At 37.5% G+C, this 15173-nt stretch overlaps 3 protein-coding genes across 4 annotated transcripts; 2 read left to right on the top strand and 1 right to left on the bottom strand.

Annotated features, from left to right (window-relative positions):
• Positions 1-282: 282 nt before the first annotated feature.
• LOC119981262 (small nuclear ribonucleoprotein E-like) lies at positions 283-3859 on the bottom strand. Its single transcript, XM_038824316.1, has 6 exons — positions 3730-3859; positions 3592-3618; positions 3411-3473; positions 811-889; positions 666-711; positions 283-578 (listed from the first exon to the last, which is right to left on the bottom strand). The coding sequence occupies exons 1-6, from the start codon at positions 3769-3771 to the stop codon at positions 569-571; spliced, it is 267 nt and encodes an 88-aa protein (XP_038680244.1). The 5' UTR covers positions 3772-3859; the 3' UTR covers positions 283-568.
• Positions 3860-5686: 1827 nt separating this feature from the next.
• LOC119981369 (protein HOTHEAD) lies at positions 5687-9439 on the top strand. 2 transcript variants are annotated; one of them, XM_038824462.1, is made up of 7 exons: positions 5687-5795; positions 5975-6108; positions 6703-7042; positions 7340-7641; positions 7837-8225; positions 8523-9088; positions 9188-9439. In XM_038824462.1, the coding sequence occupies exons 2-7, from the start codon at positions 6018-6020 to the stop codon at positions 9246-9248; spliced, it is 1749 nt and encodes a 582-aa protein (XP_038680390.1). In that variant the 5' UTR covers positions 5687-5795; positions 5975-6017; the 3' UTR covers positions 9249-9439. The 2 variants fall into 2 exon arrangements, with proteins under 2 accessions (XP_038680390.1, XP_038680389.1); XM_038824461.1 differs by having other exon boundaries at positions 5688-5895; positions 5926-6108.
• A 2031-nt stretch (positions 9440-11470) lies between these two features.
• Positions 11471-14560, top strand: LOC119980504 (molybdenum cofactor sulfurase-like). Its single transcript, XM_038823219.1, has one exon. The coding sequence runs from the start codon at positions 11471-11473 to the stop codon at positions 13343-13345; it is 1875 nt and encodes a 624-aa protein (XP_038679147.1). The 3' UTR covers positions 13346-14560.
• Positions 14561-15173: the final 613 nt, after the last annotated feature.

The raw sequence follows: 15173 nt of genomic DNA, 5'->3' as shown, positions 1-15173 counted from the left end.
CAATAATATTGTTCGTTTTAAATTTACCAATTCACTTTGAATATATCATGAGTTAATGACTCACACGACTTTATTTTTCTAAGTCATCTCACTTAATGATCCACTACGCTGAATTATGCTAAACTTTTTAAGTATTGAAGATATCAAAGGGATGGGAGGATCCATTTCTTGTTTTTGCAAAGTGGATAGATACATTATCAGTGGTCTGTCTGTTGGCAATTGCTGCATTAATGTCCCTAGTCAGTCAATAATAAAGGAAATGTTTCAAAGTAACAGAGGGGAAGATGAAGCTAGATTTAGATTTTTCATGATTTTACGCACTCAACTGCCAAAACCACGGCTAATGTGGAATACAAGATACTTTCTTGAGAAGCTGATGCCAGAAACACTTTTAAGTACATCAGAAAGCAGAAGCTGATATGTAATAGATGGAACAAAAAAAATCTTCAATGGAAAATAGTACATTGCATCCAGGAAGTAAATCAAGTTTAACATTCATCAACATCCAAGTGATTGGAATGGTAAAGTATTCTCAGCTTTGCTAAACAGCTACTGCTAGTATGAGAATTTATGTTCCCCTGCGTGATGAAGAAAGGGAATGCCATTAATGATGAAAAAAAGACGGAGAACAAGAAAGAGAGAGAGAAGCATTTTAGTGCACTTACGTGTTCATCATCAGAGTTATGTTGTCTCCTTTGAGAAGAATCCTTCCTGAACGAAAGAACATAAAAAATTAGTGAACGCATAAAACGAGAAGAAAGAAGGTTTTGGGTCCTTAAAAAGGTCATGGAGATAAAGAAAGTTTTTCACCTAAAGGCTTCCTGCTCTTCTTCTTAATGCTAACTTCTTCAGCATCATCCAGGACAATATTCATGTACTCGTCAAAACCCTGCATAAACCCCAAAATCAGGTATTACGAGTCGAAATCTTTTTAGAGGGGCAGATATGTCCTTAATCATGTATCCATATCATTTACAAAGTCATGCAAACTGTGAAATATTTTTTTTATCATCTTTACCACCTCAGCACCACAAATTTTGATATTCCAAAATATTTGCCATTAGGACCTTCTATCACAAGCCTCTTAATTACGAGTAAATTAGATAAAGGAGTATCTATCAAAAGGGAGGGATCCATATATCTCGACACTAATCCTTATGGCGAATTCAATAGCCAACATTTGTTCGTACAAGGCTCATCCCCCTTTCCACGTTTACATACAACCTTAGCATCATTCTAATATATTGAAGCAATCAATTTTCATGAAAGCAGACAGGGAGAGGTTTTCTTATTCTATATTTTGTTCCCGTTGCTGTGTATGTGTGTTTTGCTGTATGTATGCATCACTGAGAGCAAGTGCATGTGTTGGGGTTGCTATGGCAACACGAGATTGCAAATATGAGGAAACAAAGACATTTTGGAAGTGATGTCAAATTCAGAAGGATTAATCAGCATCATAGCATGAAAGGACGGAGTAATGTGGACAACTTCATATTCATAACATGGGATCTTGGTACCAATAGTTATGACCTTAAGCACAATTTTCATCTTCCTCCTCTTTTTCTTTTTTCTGAAAATTTTCAAAGCCAATGTGAAAGGCTTTCACTGCCACTATAAGGCATGGTGAGGTTGCACAACCTGACTCTCACATTGAGGATATACTAATTCTGTGGTTTGAACCTATGACAGGCAAAGCTGTAATGAAGCAACTTTAGCATTACACCAAGAGTCGTCCTCAAGCACATATATCATATTGATCAACCAAAAAATGAGTTTAACAAATCTTACGAAAAGTTTTTTTTGATGTTTTATCATCCATCATTAAAGTAGAGAAGCCAATAGGCCATCTGCACTTGATGACAGCAAAAATACATTTGACATGCAAACTATGAGGTCCAAGTTATTCCAATGTAAAGTGGAGTGAATTGCTTATGCTTTCACACCCACGCTTTACAACGAGACATGGCCGCATATTTCAACTCGGTACTTGACAATTAAATAGTCAATTTGCTACAGAAACAAAGCATGCAAAACACAAAAGAAGGAAGGCAGCATGGAATTGTAGTACGAATGTCAAAACTCAGTCTAGGCGAAATTTCCTTTTGTAATCAGAATACAAGAAATCTGATGATTATGTAAATAAAGGATGATACAGAGTTTTAGCTTGTCAAGCATTTTAACAAGAGCAGTGCTGCAGTGTACACAAACTGTCCAACTATGCCAACTACTTGGCATGCAGTTGCATGTAAACCAAATTGCAAACTGAGAAGACATTAACAAAGTAACTACCATCTCATTCACTTATTTTGTTGTCTTGATCTAATGCGAAGAATGTAGTGATGTTAATCATTAGTGAATTGATAACTTGGACAAAAGAATTTCTCTATTTTTTTTAAACAGAACAGAAAGAAAGAAAAAAAAAACACATTTAAAAGGCACCAGGGAGGTGCCACCCAAATAAAAAACTGTCTGTTAAAATGAAGAAGATCAAGAATTTCATTAATTTCATATTTGCTTAAACAAAAAATGGTGTCAACATTTTGATGGAGGATACATGCCATTTCAGGGCTATATTTTCAAGGTTACATGAAGTGAACGGGTATGCAGTTTACACATGCATATCACACCGACACTGACACAGGACTTTAACGTAAATAAAACAAAATTAAAAAAAAAACCAGCAATCACTCTGGATCCTAACCTCAAAATCAGGAATCAAACTAAAGGCTGAGTGAAAGACATGCAATTGAAGATAAACATGCAATCATACTTGAGGTTTCCATATTTTGGAGCTCAGTTGATAAGACAGTAAAACAGTTTAACATGGCAAGGCTGAAACCAAGTAGAACTGCAGAAATACAAGCTTGGCAATTAAGAATTTAGTTTAGTCTCAACATTTTGGAGTGGTTAACGAAAGAGAAAAAGATTGCCCTTGACAGCATCAGGCTTTCCATCAGAGGCTTAAAGCTCAAGTAGTTCAGGCTTGGTTTTCCTCGTCGTAATTGAGCAATCCAACGGCAGGCTAAGGATTGGATTTTTTTAGTATGTAAGACTAACGTGATAACCACTATGCAACAGCAACTAGTTCTGCAGCCTAAGGATCAGAGACTGCCAAGTGCTTTTCTTATTCAGCTGCACAAATCATATACTTTCTAGGTTGTGATGCTCATAAGCATTATGGTTCTTTGCACATAGAAGAAGAACAACAACAAATTCTGTAATAAAGAAGTAAAACGCACAGGAAAATTGGTTGCTGCCTATACATGAAGGGTTTGAAGATAATAAAATCCTTGAAACCCATGAAATGTCTTCCGTAGCCAGTATTATCAGAGAGAAGAATTTTTTTTACACCAAGCATGAAATATAAAGCAGAAAGTTAAATAAACAAATGTACAGTGTAAGAAACTTACGATGATTCGGCCTTCGATCCTCAAATCTTTCTGCTCAAAGAGCCAAATCTGGATTCGAGCTTTCTGAGACAATTGACACCAATTATAAAAGCAAAATCAGCCAAAAGAAACCTCAAACACCCAATAAATATCACGCAAATTGAAGCAAAGGCGCAGAGAAACAGGAACAATAGTGGCTTACACTTTGGAGAAACCTGAAAATCAGGTTCTTGTGCCGCACGAATGGCAGTGAACAAACACAGAAAAAATCAGTGAGCATAGAACATGAGGGTTTAAAATAAAAATTAAAAAAAAGGGGAACGCATGAGAGAAAACTGACAATGGGTTGGGTCATAATCCTCTGAACTTTGGTGCTAGCCATGGCTGTTAATCTCTAGAGTTTCTCCCTGTGCGACGAATGTTGAGAGCGGGAACAGCGTTAAACCTAGTCAGATGAAAGGTCCTCTCTGAGAGTCTTCACAGTCTCTAAATAAAGCTAAATGGGTCCGGGTCCAGGTCCGGGTCCGGGTCTTGCCCGGAAAGTTATATTTGAAATACAATATTAAAGTTTATTCATCATTCTCATCATACAAGCATTATCCCAAACGTTTGGACTCAATTACATGAATTTATGAGAAAATCAACAAAAATCCAGTACGTGTATTCCTTTTCATCATTCATTTTATTTAGGATCATACTTTCATCAATTATTGTTGAATCTATATTTTTTTTTACTACTTCAAGTCATGTCTCTTTAGATATTATTTTTTTCAAATTATCTCGATTCTTCTCACCGTCGCACTAGTATCTCTATATTGTATGTGTCCATCCATTGGAAATGGTTTTCTCATAATTTATCTTCAATTGGTGATACTCTTAGATCTAATAATTTCATTTATTATCATATCTTTCTTTGTGTGACCGGACATTCAATAAATCATTCACATTTTTGTTACTTGCATTTCTTTGGATATGTCATTTTTTAATATCCGAAACACTCAAACTCAGCAATCGAAAATCATGTTGATTCTTTGGGATTAGAAATAAGATTATAGAACTAGTCACTCATGATATCGGTGATAAATATCAAATTTATTGTCATCTAAATCAATGTTTACACAAAATTAATGAGAAAATAAGAAAGAGCAAGAGAGAATGAGAGAAAACCTAAAACTAGAAAGAGATTATCATGAAAGTTATGAGAAAAACCCTTCAATTAGGGTTTTAGTCTCTTTCATATATCTAAAATTAATTAACTACTCTTATAAAGTCGTCCCCCATTGGTTATATTTGGAAAATATTCAAAAATCCAACTTTAAAAGTGTTCTCGGATTACATATCTTGGGCAGCTGTTCGAACGCCATACGCATCTGTCCAGACGTATGTGCCTCTGACTATCTCACTCCTTCTATCGACCAACTGTCTGGACGACGAGATGAGGTGTCTGGACACCTTTTCATCAATTTGCGTTTTGCGCTACAGTTTCAATATTTTTGACATTTTTGCCCCTCAAATGAATTGTCCGGACAACCAAAGAAGGTGTCCGGACAAATATTCATCTAAGTGCATTTTCTTTAGCTCCAAAAGTCTCCAACTTAGATGAATTAATCCCGTTTTCTACAAAACTAATGAGAAACGTCCATAAGAGTAAAACCAATTAAAATATCCATAAATGCATTAACTAAGTGTTCAAACATCCTAATTAAAAACATATTGGGACCTTACAATCACATTATCTTCTGACCTCGCACAAAATTCTAATCCTTAATATCCGATGCTAGTTCTGCCCCTCTCATTACCATTCCTTGGTGAAAGGGCAATGTAACAAACGTGCTATTGGAGTATTAATTAAATTTAAAATGGAATATGTTGAGCATTCGATGTTTTCAAGGAGAATTAAGTGATGCGAGCGACTTCTTCACATCGGTAGTTGTACCCCTTGATCGGCTGGAAGAATCAATTAACATGTTTAGGTACGTGGACATCTTTATAACCTGATACTGTGATACACTTCGTGATTTGAAGTTTGAACCAATAAATAAATTTGTGCCCCCCACAAATATGTAAAGGTTCTTGCTTACACTTGTTACACTACATGAACTATCAAAATCAAGACAGTTTGCATCTCCCCTAAGAGCATTTAAGTATACCTAGCTAGCTAATTAATCTCTCTCTCTCTCTCTCTCTCTCTCTCTCTCTCTCTCTCTCTCTCTCTCTCTCTTGCAACAGACGAAAATGTTGGTTGCACTGTGTATTTATAAAAACAGTACTCTTTTGTAGGAGAGGAAAAAGATAAGGTGATGGTTTAATTATTCTGTGGTTGGAGTGTATCCAGGGGGGGCTTTATAGGTAGCACATGCATCCTCTACTCTTCTTGCATAAACGTCCATTATTAGCTCTCTCTTGGTAAGGCTCTGTACTTTCCGCCGAGAAAACCAGCAAGAACTCTTTATGCCAACAGCAATTATAGCCGTCTACATTGTTGGGTGACCTTGCATGCATGTTTATATATATATATATATATATATATATATATATATATATATATTCTTTGGTTGTAAGCCAAACCCATTATTATTTGCCAGGCCTTTCTAGCTAGCTCGCTCATTTTTGGTCACTTTGGGACAAATGGGAATGGGTCATCTTGGCTGTTGGAGATTTGTTGGTGCTGCTTTACTCGGATTTCTTCTCTTTCATGGATTTTGCCACTCTGACAAAGGTATATATATCATTCACTAACATACATGCTTTTCTCCACTACTGCTATATGTTTCTTTCTTCCCCTTTTTTTCTAGCGCTGTTCAAAAAAACCGTCAAAATTGAAACCGATCGTAATCAAAGATCGATCTTTTATAATAAAAATTACACATTTCTCTACTAAAACTAGAACTGAATTGAAAAACTCACCCGCGAATGTCATTATTTGTTTCCCTCTTTGTTTTTGAATATATGAACATCTCTTTTTTTAATGTAACATATTGTTCATTGTTTGTTAGGTTTATAACGAAAATGATAAATATTCCAGTAATTGGACTACTTTTTTTTTATATGCTTTTAGGACTACCTTGATATATGATATATGATATATGACATAAAATACAACATCGACCTAATTTTTCATGCTTTCTTTATCTAATTAATGCCGCTTTTGTGGTTGTGAAATAGAAAATTAACCTAACTAGAACAATCATAATAAAGACATACAAAAAAAATAAATAAATATTGGCAGAAAACATTTTCCTTGCCACCTTTTAATTTGCATTAAATAGTCAACCTGGGAACGTAACCGGTCTTTGTCTTTTTTGCATCTTAGGTCCAAACTACTCTTTCATGCACAACGCCACGTCAGCCCCTGCAGTGTCATCCTACGACTACATCATCATTGGAGGAGGCACTGCTGGTTGTCCATTGGCCGCCACTCTCTCCCAGAACGCAACCGTTTTGCTCCTCGAACGCGGCTGCTCTCCCTATGGCAACCCCAACATCACCAACTTATCCTCCTTTGGCGCCTCACTCTCCGACCTCTCCCCCACGTCCCCCTCCCAACGCTTCATCTCCGAAGACGGTGTCATTAACGCGCGAGCCCGCGTGTTGGGCGGTGGAACCTGCCTTAACGCCGGTTTCTACACGCGCGCGCCACTAGATTACGTCAGGTACGTATCACTAATTGGTCTCAAATTAAGGCCCAATGATTTTTCGGTCCGGCCCAATAGCATTAAATGTTTTCAGGGACTACAATGGTTCCGTGAGACCCACTTCTGAATTTCGGCTCATTTACCCGCACGGGTTTCGGCCAGTCTAAAGCACATGTTGCGTGGTAAGGGCTGTGATAGTTAAGCCCAGATTTAAAACTAACCTAGGGATCATAAAGTGATCGTTGGGCCGGGGTCTTTCCGAGTTTCCATTACCAAAATAAATAAATAAATGTCTTCTTTGTTTGGGTTGATTAGAGAGGCCGGATGGGATGGACGGCTAGTGAACGAGTCGTACAGGTGGGTTGAGAACAAGGTGGCGTTTGAGCCCAGTATGAAGTCATGGCAGTCCGCATTTAGGGATGGACTGATAGAGGCAGGTGTGGTGCCATTCAATGGATTTACATATGACCATATTAATGGAACTAAGGTTGGTGGAACCATTTTTGACCAAAATGGCCATAGACACACTGCTGCTGATCTCTTGGAGTACGCAAATCCCAGTGGTATTACTGTCTTCTTACATGCTACTGTGCCTAAAATTTTGTTTGCAGATGAAGGTATGTAACCGCTATGGATTTTCCATTTTCTTTCTAGTACCATTAGATACAATAATACTCTGTTATAGTCTATAAAAATATCTATACCCATTTTCGACCCGTTAATTAACAGGATGTATCTGTCTAATTTGTAGCGGATCATGAGGGTATATGTTGGATTTGGGTATTTTTGACATTCCTATTTATACGTCTCAGGACAACAAAGGCCCAGGGCCCATGGAGTGATATTTGTAGATGCAACGGGGGCCCAACACAGAGCCTATCTCAACCAAGGATCCAACAACGAAATCATTGTCTCTGCTGGCGCTCTGGGAAGCCCACAATTGTTGATGTTGAGCGGAGTCGGCCCAGAAAAACACCTTCAAGCCCATAATATCACAGTTGTGTTGGACCAGCCCATGGTGGGTCAACGCATGTCCGATAACCCAATGAATGCTGTCTTCGTCCCTTCTCCGGCCCAAACGGAAGTCTCGCTCATTCAAGTCGTGGGAATCACTGAATTCGGAAGCTACATTGAAGCTGCCAGCGGCTCTAACTTCGGCAGCAGTTCAGCCGTCAAAGACTACGGAATGTTCTCCCCCAAGGTACTATATAGAGGTGTCAACGATAGGCTTTTTGACGTGAATTTAATTGTCCAATCAATCAATTATCGATGATTATTTCGATCAGTTCTAAGTAAATTTGTTTTAAAAAAATAACCGACCATTCAGCCGGTTTAACGATGGGTTTGGTTTATACAGTTTTTTAACACCCCTAATACCATAAAATTTGGGTTCTTTTGGGCCAAGTTTAGTCATATCAGGCCCAGAACCCCATTTGTGCCCAGAGGCTTTAATTTGGGTGCATGGGGGTATGATTAATTGTTCAGTTCATATATGCAGATTGGGCAGCTCTCCACAGTGCCTCCAAAACAGAGGACCCCGGAGGCCCTATCCAAAGCTATTGAACTGATGAACAATCTGGACCAAGCAGCATTCGTGGGAGGATTTATACTAGAAAAGATTATGGGCCCAATCTCAACAGGCCAATTGGAGCTCCGAACCCGCGACCCGGACCATAACCCATCAGTCACATTCAATTACTTCAAAGAACCAGAAGACTTACAAAGATGTGTACAGGGCATGTCAACAGTGGAGAAAGTAATTGAATCAAATGCATTCTCCACATTCAGGTACAATAATTTATCAGTATCAACATTGATGAACATGACTGCAAATTCCCCAATAAACTTGTTACCGAAACATCGGAACGTGTCGATCTCCTTGGAACAATATTGTAAGGACACTGTCATGACAATCTGGCATTATCATGGAGGTTGTCAAGTTGGGAGTGTAGTTGATGGTGATTATAAGGTTGTTGGTGTTGATGGATTAAGGGTTGTTGATGGTTCAACTTTTAATTTCTCTCCTGGTACTAATCCTCAAGCAACTGTCATGATGCTTGGAAGGTAAATTAGTTTTTTTAGTTATAATTTTCATGAGACTTTTTTATATAGATGGAATTATGTAAGTAAGACTAACTGGGTTCTGAATTTACTTTTTTACAGATACATGGGAGTTAAGATATTGAGGGAGAGACTAGCAGCAAGGGATCAAGACTCAGAGTAATTTTGTTTGATGATTTGGGGTGTTGAAAATTATGTTTGAAGTTTGAACATGTTTGTATTTATGAAGGTTTGAATGAAGAAATTATATGGGTACCTTGAATACTCCAAATAATTAATCGGCCTTGTTCTAGTATATGAAATGTTACGATAGAGAGGTGGCTCGATTGACAATCGATTGGGTTAGGTAAATGTGTGTTCAAGGTTCGATTTTAATGAGAAACATATTTTTTCATCGGTATTTCAAAAGAGAAAAAGTAAACAAAATGTTTTGATAGCTTATGATACAAAATATAAACCCTATTCTCAATTGCAAGGGCCAAGTAGTGCATATGTTTAGGGTATAAAATGTCACAAGGTAGCGGCGGAAATAGAGACTTTGGGGTTTTTTTTTTAAAAATGATATAAATGAGCTTAAACGGGTTTTAATATTTCTTAGCAAACCAAACTCGAGTAAAAATATAGGGTGCGTTTGGCCGTGTGTTTGCACTCGTCAAATGCACCATTTTTGATTTGCACGCACTATGTTTGGACAAAAAAGTGTTTGGCCAAGTGATGCATTACAGTATCACTGCATCATAGTGAATGCGTAGATGAAGTTGCAGGGAGCTTATTCCACTCCCGAAGCAATGCAATTGATCGTATTTTCGACATCAAAATTGAAAATTTTATTATTTTATTTATATTTTTACAAAAATACATTTTATCAAAAGTGAATTGATATTAAATTTTTATTTTAGATAAATTTTATTTTGTGAAAATATATAAAAAAAAAGGAAAAGAAAAAATACATTTAATTAAATATGGAATTATTCCATGTATATGTAAATTTGCGTTCTGTTTAATGAAGCTGTTAATTGGTTATAGATTTAAATCCAAATAAGACATACCATGTGAGACGAGGTTGATTCACGAGTTGTTCAATTTCAACTGCAAATCATTTTCATGCTTAATCAGCCAATAAAAAAGTGCCCTTCATACAACGCAACTATATTTAAAACATCACCTACCCCAAATCTATGAATCTCTTAAACAAACCTTGCCTTATCCACTTCTTTTGTGATCTCCTTTGCCTTGCCAAATTGGAAAAAATACCATCAATTAAAGCAATCAAGTCATAATCCTTACTAGTTGTCTAGTGGGCAGCTAGTTGTCCGATGGTAGAGCTATAAGAAAACAATCGAATAATCGTAACCGACCGATAATCGAGTCGATTGATATGATATTTGAAATTTTTTTTTTTTTACATATTTCTTTAATAGAACCGACCGATAATCGAAATAATCATCAATAATCAATTGTCAGTTCAGTTAAATTCATGTCAAAAACTGAAAAAACCATCCATTTATACCCCTATTCAGTGGACAGTTGGACGGGTTCCACGTAAAAATAAAATTAGTTTTCATTTCTGAAAACTAAAAATATGAAAGGAATCAGCTTCTGCCTGATTTATGTTATGACAAATGTCATGGAGATTTCTCACATATAAGTTAGAACTTATAACTAGTCCCAATATGTTGGAAGACGACTTGTTTTACAGAGTCTACAACGTAACCGCGTGAGATGGCTTAAGACAAGCAGTTGACATTGACTTGTCGTCCCAACATACAGTGGTGGAAACTTCAAGAGCTGTCATCAACATTAGGGAATGATAAGTGAAGGTCCTTCCAAAGAATTTTTCCGGCCGGCATTGTTGGCCTGCATTGACAATGCCGGCCACTACAATCCCTTCCCTTGGCACTTTTCTTTTTGTTTCTTTCCCATTCTTCGCATCTGCAACAAAATTAACGAAATTTCACAACCATTTCATTTCGCAGCAAGGACAGGACAGGACAAGACTTGGTTTTCCACGTCAAGAAAGTGAAACCAAATAATGCATGAGAGGTTAAAGACCATTGAGATTGCTAGTCATTGAGTCCAGATAGCCACACATGAACCCTTCAAAAGGGTCATAAAAGAACCAAAAAGTTCTGAGGCAGCAAGTAAACGTAGGACAAAAGCAATGGAATTTGATGTCTTATTATTTCTTTATTAGTACTAACATAGCAAGTAACAAGAACCACACCAGCTTTGTAATTTTCAAATCTTGAGAGAAAGGGTCAACACCAGCTCTGCCACAAGCAATCAAGTATGACTTTTCACATTTATGCATTAATTTAAAATATCCAACCAAGATTCAATAAGAGAGGAAGAGATATATGAGGGTGAGGGAGAAAAGGAGAGGGAATGCATTCACCTTGTCTAAGAGAGGCTTCACAAGCCTGCTTTCATGGTTGTTGTCCAGCTATTAATTTTCTAGACTCCAATTCTCTAAAGTCTGCAGGTTCTACGGCTTCTCAATATGAGTTTCTTGTTGCTTTAGCTTCTTCTCTCTATCCGCACATCAGATTCACCAACCATGAATCCCTCCCTTCACTACAAGAATCATTTTCTAATTTCAGAAGAGCCTTTCCGCGGTATTGCCAGACCGATGAGACTGACAGAATTCGAGCCCAAGAGTATTACCATCTCTCCTTGTCCAAACATGTCTGTCTTGACTACATTGGCCATGGTTTGTTCTCCTACTCCCAATTACAAAGTCATGGTAATTCAGCTCATATTGCCTCCTCATCAATTTCTCCCCCATCATTGCATTCCATTACATTACAATCACCTTTCTTTGATATATCCTACAAGTCTGTGAACCTGAATGCTCAAGTAAAGTATGGTGGCCACGAAACAGAACTAGAATCCAAGATCCAAAAAAGGATTATGGCTTTTATGAATATCTCCAGAGATGATTACTCCATGGTTTTCACTGCCAACCATTCATCTGCTTTTAAACTTTTGGCTGATTTTTATCCTTTTGAATCTAATAGTAATCTTCTGACTGTCTATGACTATGAGAATGATGCAGTGGAAGAGATGGTCAAAAGCTCCAAGAAGAGAGGAGTGCGAGTTATGTCAGCTGAGTTCTCATGGCCTAATCTGGGAATCCAATCAGAAAAGCTAAGAAGGAAACTAGAGAGTAAGACGAAGAAAAGGAAGAAAGGGCTCTTTGTTTTCCCACTTCAGTCGAGGATGACCGGAGCCCGGTACTCCTATCAGTGGCTGAGCATGGCTCAAGAGAAGGGATGGCATGTCTTGCTTGATGCAAGTGCATTGGGACCTAAGGACATGGACACTTTGGGACTCTCTCTTTTTCAGCCTGACTTTCTCATTTGCTCGTTTTATAAGGTTTTTGGTGATAATCCATGTGGGCATGGGTGTCTGTTTGTCAAGAAATCAAGTTCTTCAGTTTTAATGGATTCAACTGTTGCTACCAGTGTAGGACTTGCCACTCTTCTTCCAGTCTCAAAGCCATCTCAATATCCTGAGGAGTCGGTCACTTCTGAAAAATTAGATTTGGATAAGGACACCATGTTTCAACCTGAAGTGCCTGAAAGTGACGAGAGAAATGCAAAAAAGAAGGCAGTTACTTCATCAGAAATTGAGGAATTAGATGATACACCCTTCGCATCTGTCCAGTCCAAGACCATCGAAACTACCACTGGTGAGAATACAGAACTAGAATGCAGGGGATTGGATCATGCAGATTCACTGGGGCTGATACTTATCAGTAGCAGAGCAAGGTACCTGATAAACTGGTTGATAAATGCGTTGATGAATCTTCAGCACCCAAATTCAGAGAATGGACTCATTCCAGTCAGGATATATGGACCAAAGGTAAAGTTTGACAGAGGACCATCCCTAGCATTCAACATATATGATTGGAAAGGAGAAAAAATTGATCCTGCACTTGTGCAGAAACTTGCTGATCGAAACAACATTTCTTTAAGCTGTGGGTTTCTATGCCATATCTGGTTCTCAGACAAATATCTAGAAGAGAAAGAGCAGATTTTTGAAGAAAAAACAACTGAAAGTGCCAAAGCAGTTCCATACAAGAAAAGAAACAAATCCTGCTCCGGGATATCTGTAGTCACAGTTGCACTGGGATTGTTAACAAATTTTGAAGACACTTACAGGCTTTGGGAATTTGTTTCCAGATTTTTGGATGCAGACTTTGTAGAAAAAGAGAGATGGAGATACACGGCTCTTAATCAGAAGACAATTGAAGTTTAAACTAAACCTATTCTTTCATTCATTCACATTTTGAGAATTTGAGTACCCATATGCTTTTAGCATCATTATATCCTGCTAGCACATTAACACATAATCAAGTGTAGCACTGACAGTCAAAATATCAGATTCTTTTCACTGGATATTCAGTTACTTACAGTTCTTCATTTTTGTTTTGCTCAAGGAGCTTGTATCATTTTATTTCCTCCCTAGATTGGCAAGAAATTTAGCTTAGTCATCTGAAATTAATGAGTTACTAGCACTTTCATTCTTAGGCAAACAAAAAGATAATAAAAATATATAACTCCACTACAATTAACAATGAATTTAGAAGCAATTATATTAGATTACTTAAAACGATCACTATATAGTAGAACAATCATACATGAAACAGTTGTGCAGAGTGAAATGCAAGAATTCTTTGCGGTGCCCCTCTGTACAAAAATTGAAATTATATAACTGACCCTTATTTATCTATTTACTTGCCAGCCAGTGCTATCTAACTATTCAACATATGGCTTCCTCCCTTCACATCATAAGAATCGAATTCTCGTGAATACGAGGATCAAAGCCTTAAGGTGATCACAGTAACCAAGAAAAGATGGCACCACAGCATATCAGATTTTATGCAGGAAAAAAACTACATGCAGAAACATGTGAAGAAAGTGGGATCTGGTTGACAAGGGCTTGAATGATTCCCGTTGGAACTGTGCTCGCTTTAGTAAGCCTATTTGAATGGTGAATGAACACTGAAAAGCAATCAATCAGCCCCTAGTTGGGATGGTAATAATCTCCTAAGCCAAGGGCCATGGTCATGGGTTTGAATCTCTCCAACAATTTCAATAATTTTTCAATATTCCCTTTCTTTTTAGCTCACTCTACAAGAACAATGCCATACCTGTCTTACCAATGCAATCTGGCTTCTTATCAATGCTGTCCATAATTTCTCAAAAGAAGAATGTATTCTTTCATAAGTCTGTCTTTTCTTATCTTGCCTATGAACTATCACACCACCCATCAATTCATAAAAATTAAGGTAGTTCAATGGCTAAAATAATTTGCAGTGTACAAGATAAGTTAAATTCTTCCCCACAAACTCTCTTAAGAAACCAAATAAGGAGCTCATAATTGGAAGTGTACCTAATTTACAGCCAATGACATCAGTGCTCTGTGCTCCCTTAAAGACCTTGACTCAAAACACAGTCTCCCCATGAACTTTTAAGCTGAAAGATAATCAAATCGTATATAAAAAAAATTCAAAAAATGCAATGCCAATTCATGATCAGCCTAGACATTAAAAATACCCAATGGTGGGAATCACTTCAAGATAAGGAACCCAGAAAAAAAAATCACAGCAGCAAAGATACTTGGATTCATAGCTAACAAGATTACAGTTGGACATACCCATAACCCAAGAACGGTGATCCGGTTGTTCATCCTTTTCAAGGTTCCACTTCCACAGTAGTACAACATTTTCGGGCTCTAAAACAACCTGAAAGCAGAAAAATCAAACACTGGAGAATTGATAGCAATGCATTGTGAGTCCCAATTGGATTAAAATCAAAAGTAACTCCTCCCGATTCGAAGAAAACGCATGCCCGTAAAAAAACCCTCTTATCAAATCAAAACAGTGAAAAACATTGACATGACTTGGGTTTCCAGCCCAAGTATTAGTCTTTAGTTGGGCTCTTTTCATCTAGTCATGGCTCTCAGAATTGAATTGAAGCATTTTCAGGGCCCGGGGCAGCTCAGCTTGGCTTGAAATTTGTGTCTAATCACTAATCAGTCACTGAAAAGACAAGAAAAAAAAAAGTAGAAAGTGGAGAGGTAT

The sequence above is a fragment of the Tripterygium wilfordii genome, chromosome 16 (genome assembly GCF_013401445.1).
Source record: "Tripterygium wilfordii isolate XIE 37 chromosome 16, ASM1340144v1, whole genome shotgun sequence".
NCBI lineage: Eukaryota > Viridiplantae > Streptophyta > Magnoliopsida > Celastrales > Celastraceae > Tripterygium > Tripterygium wilfordii.
The sequence above is the reverse complement of the archived record's forward strand: the minus strand, read 5'-3'. Positions and strand labels throughout refer to the sequence as shown.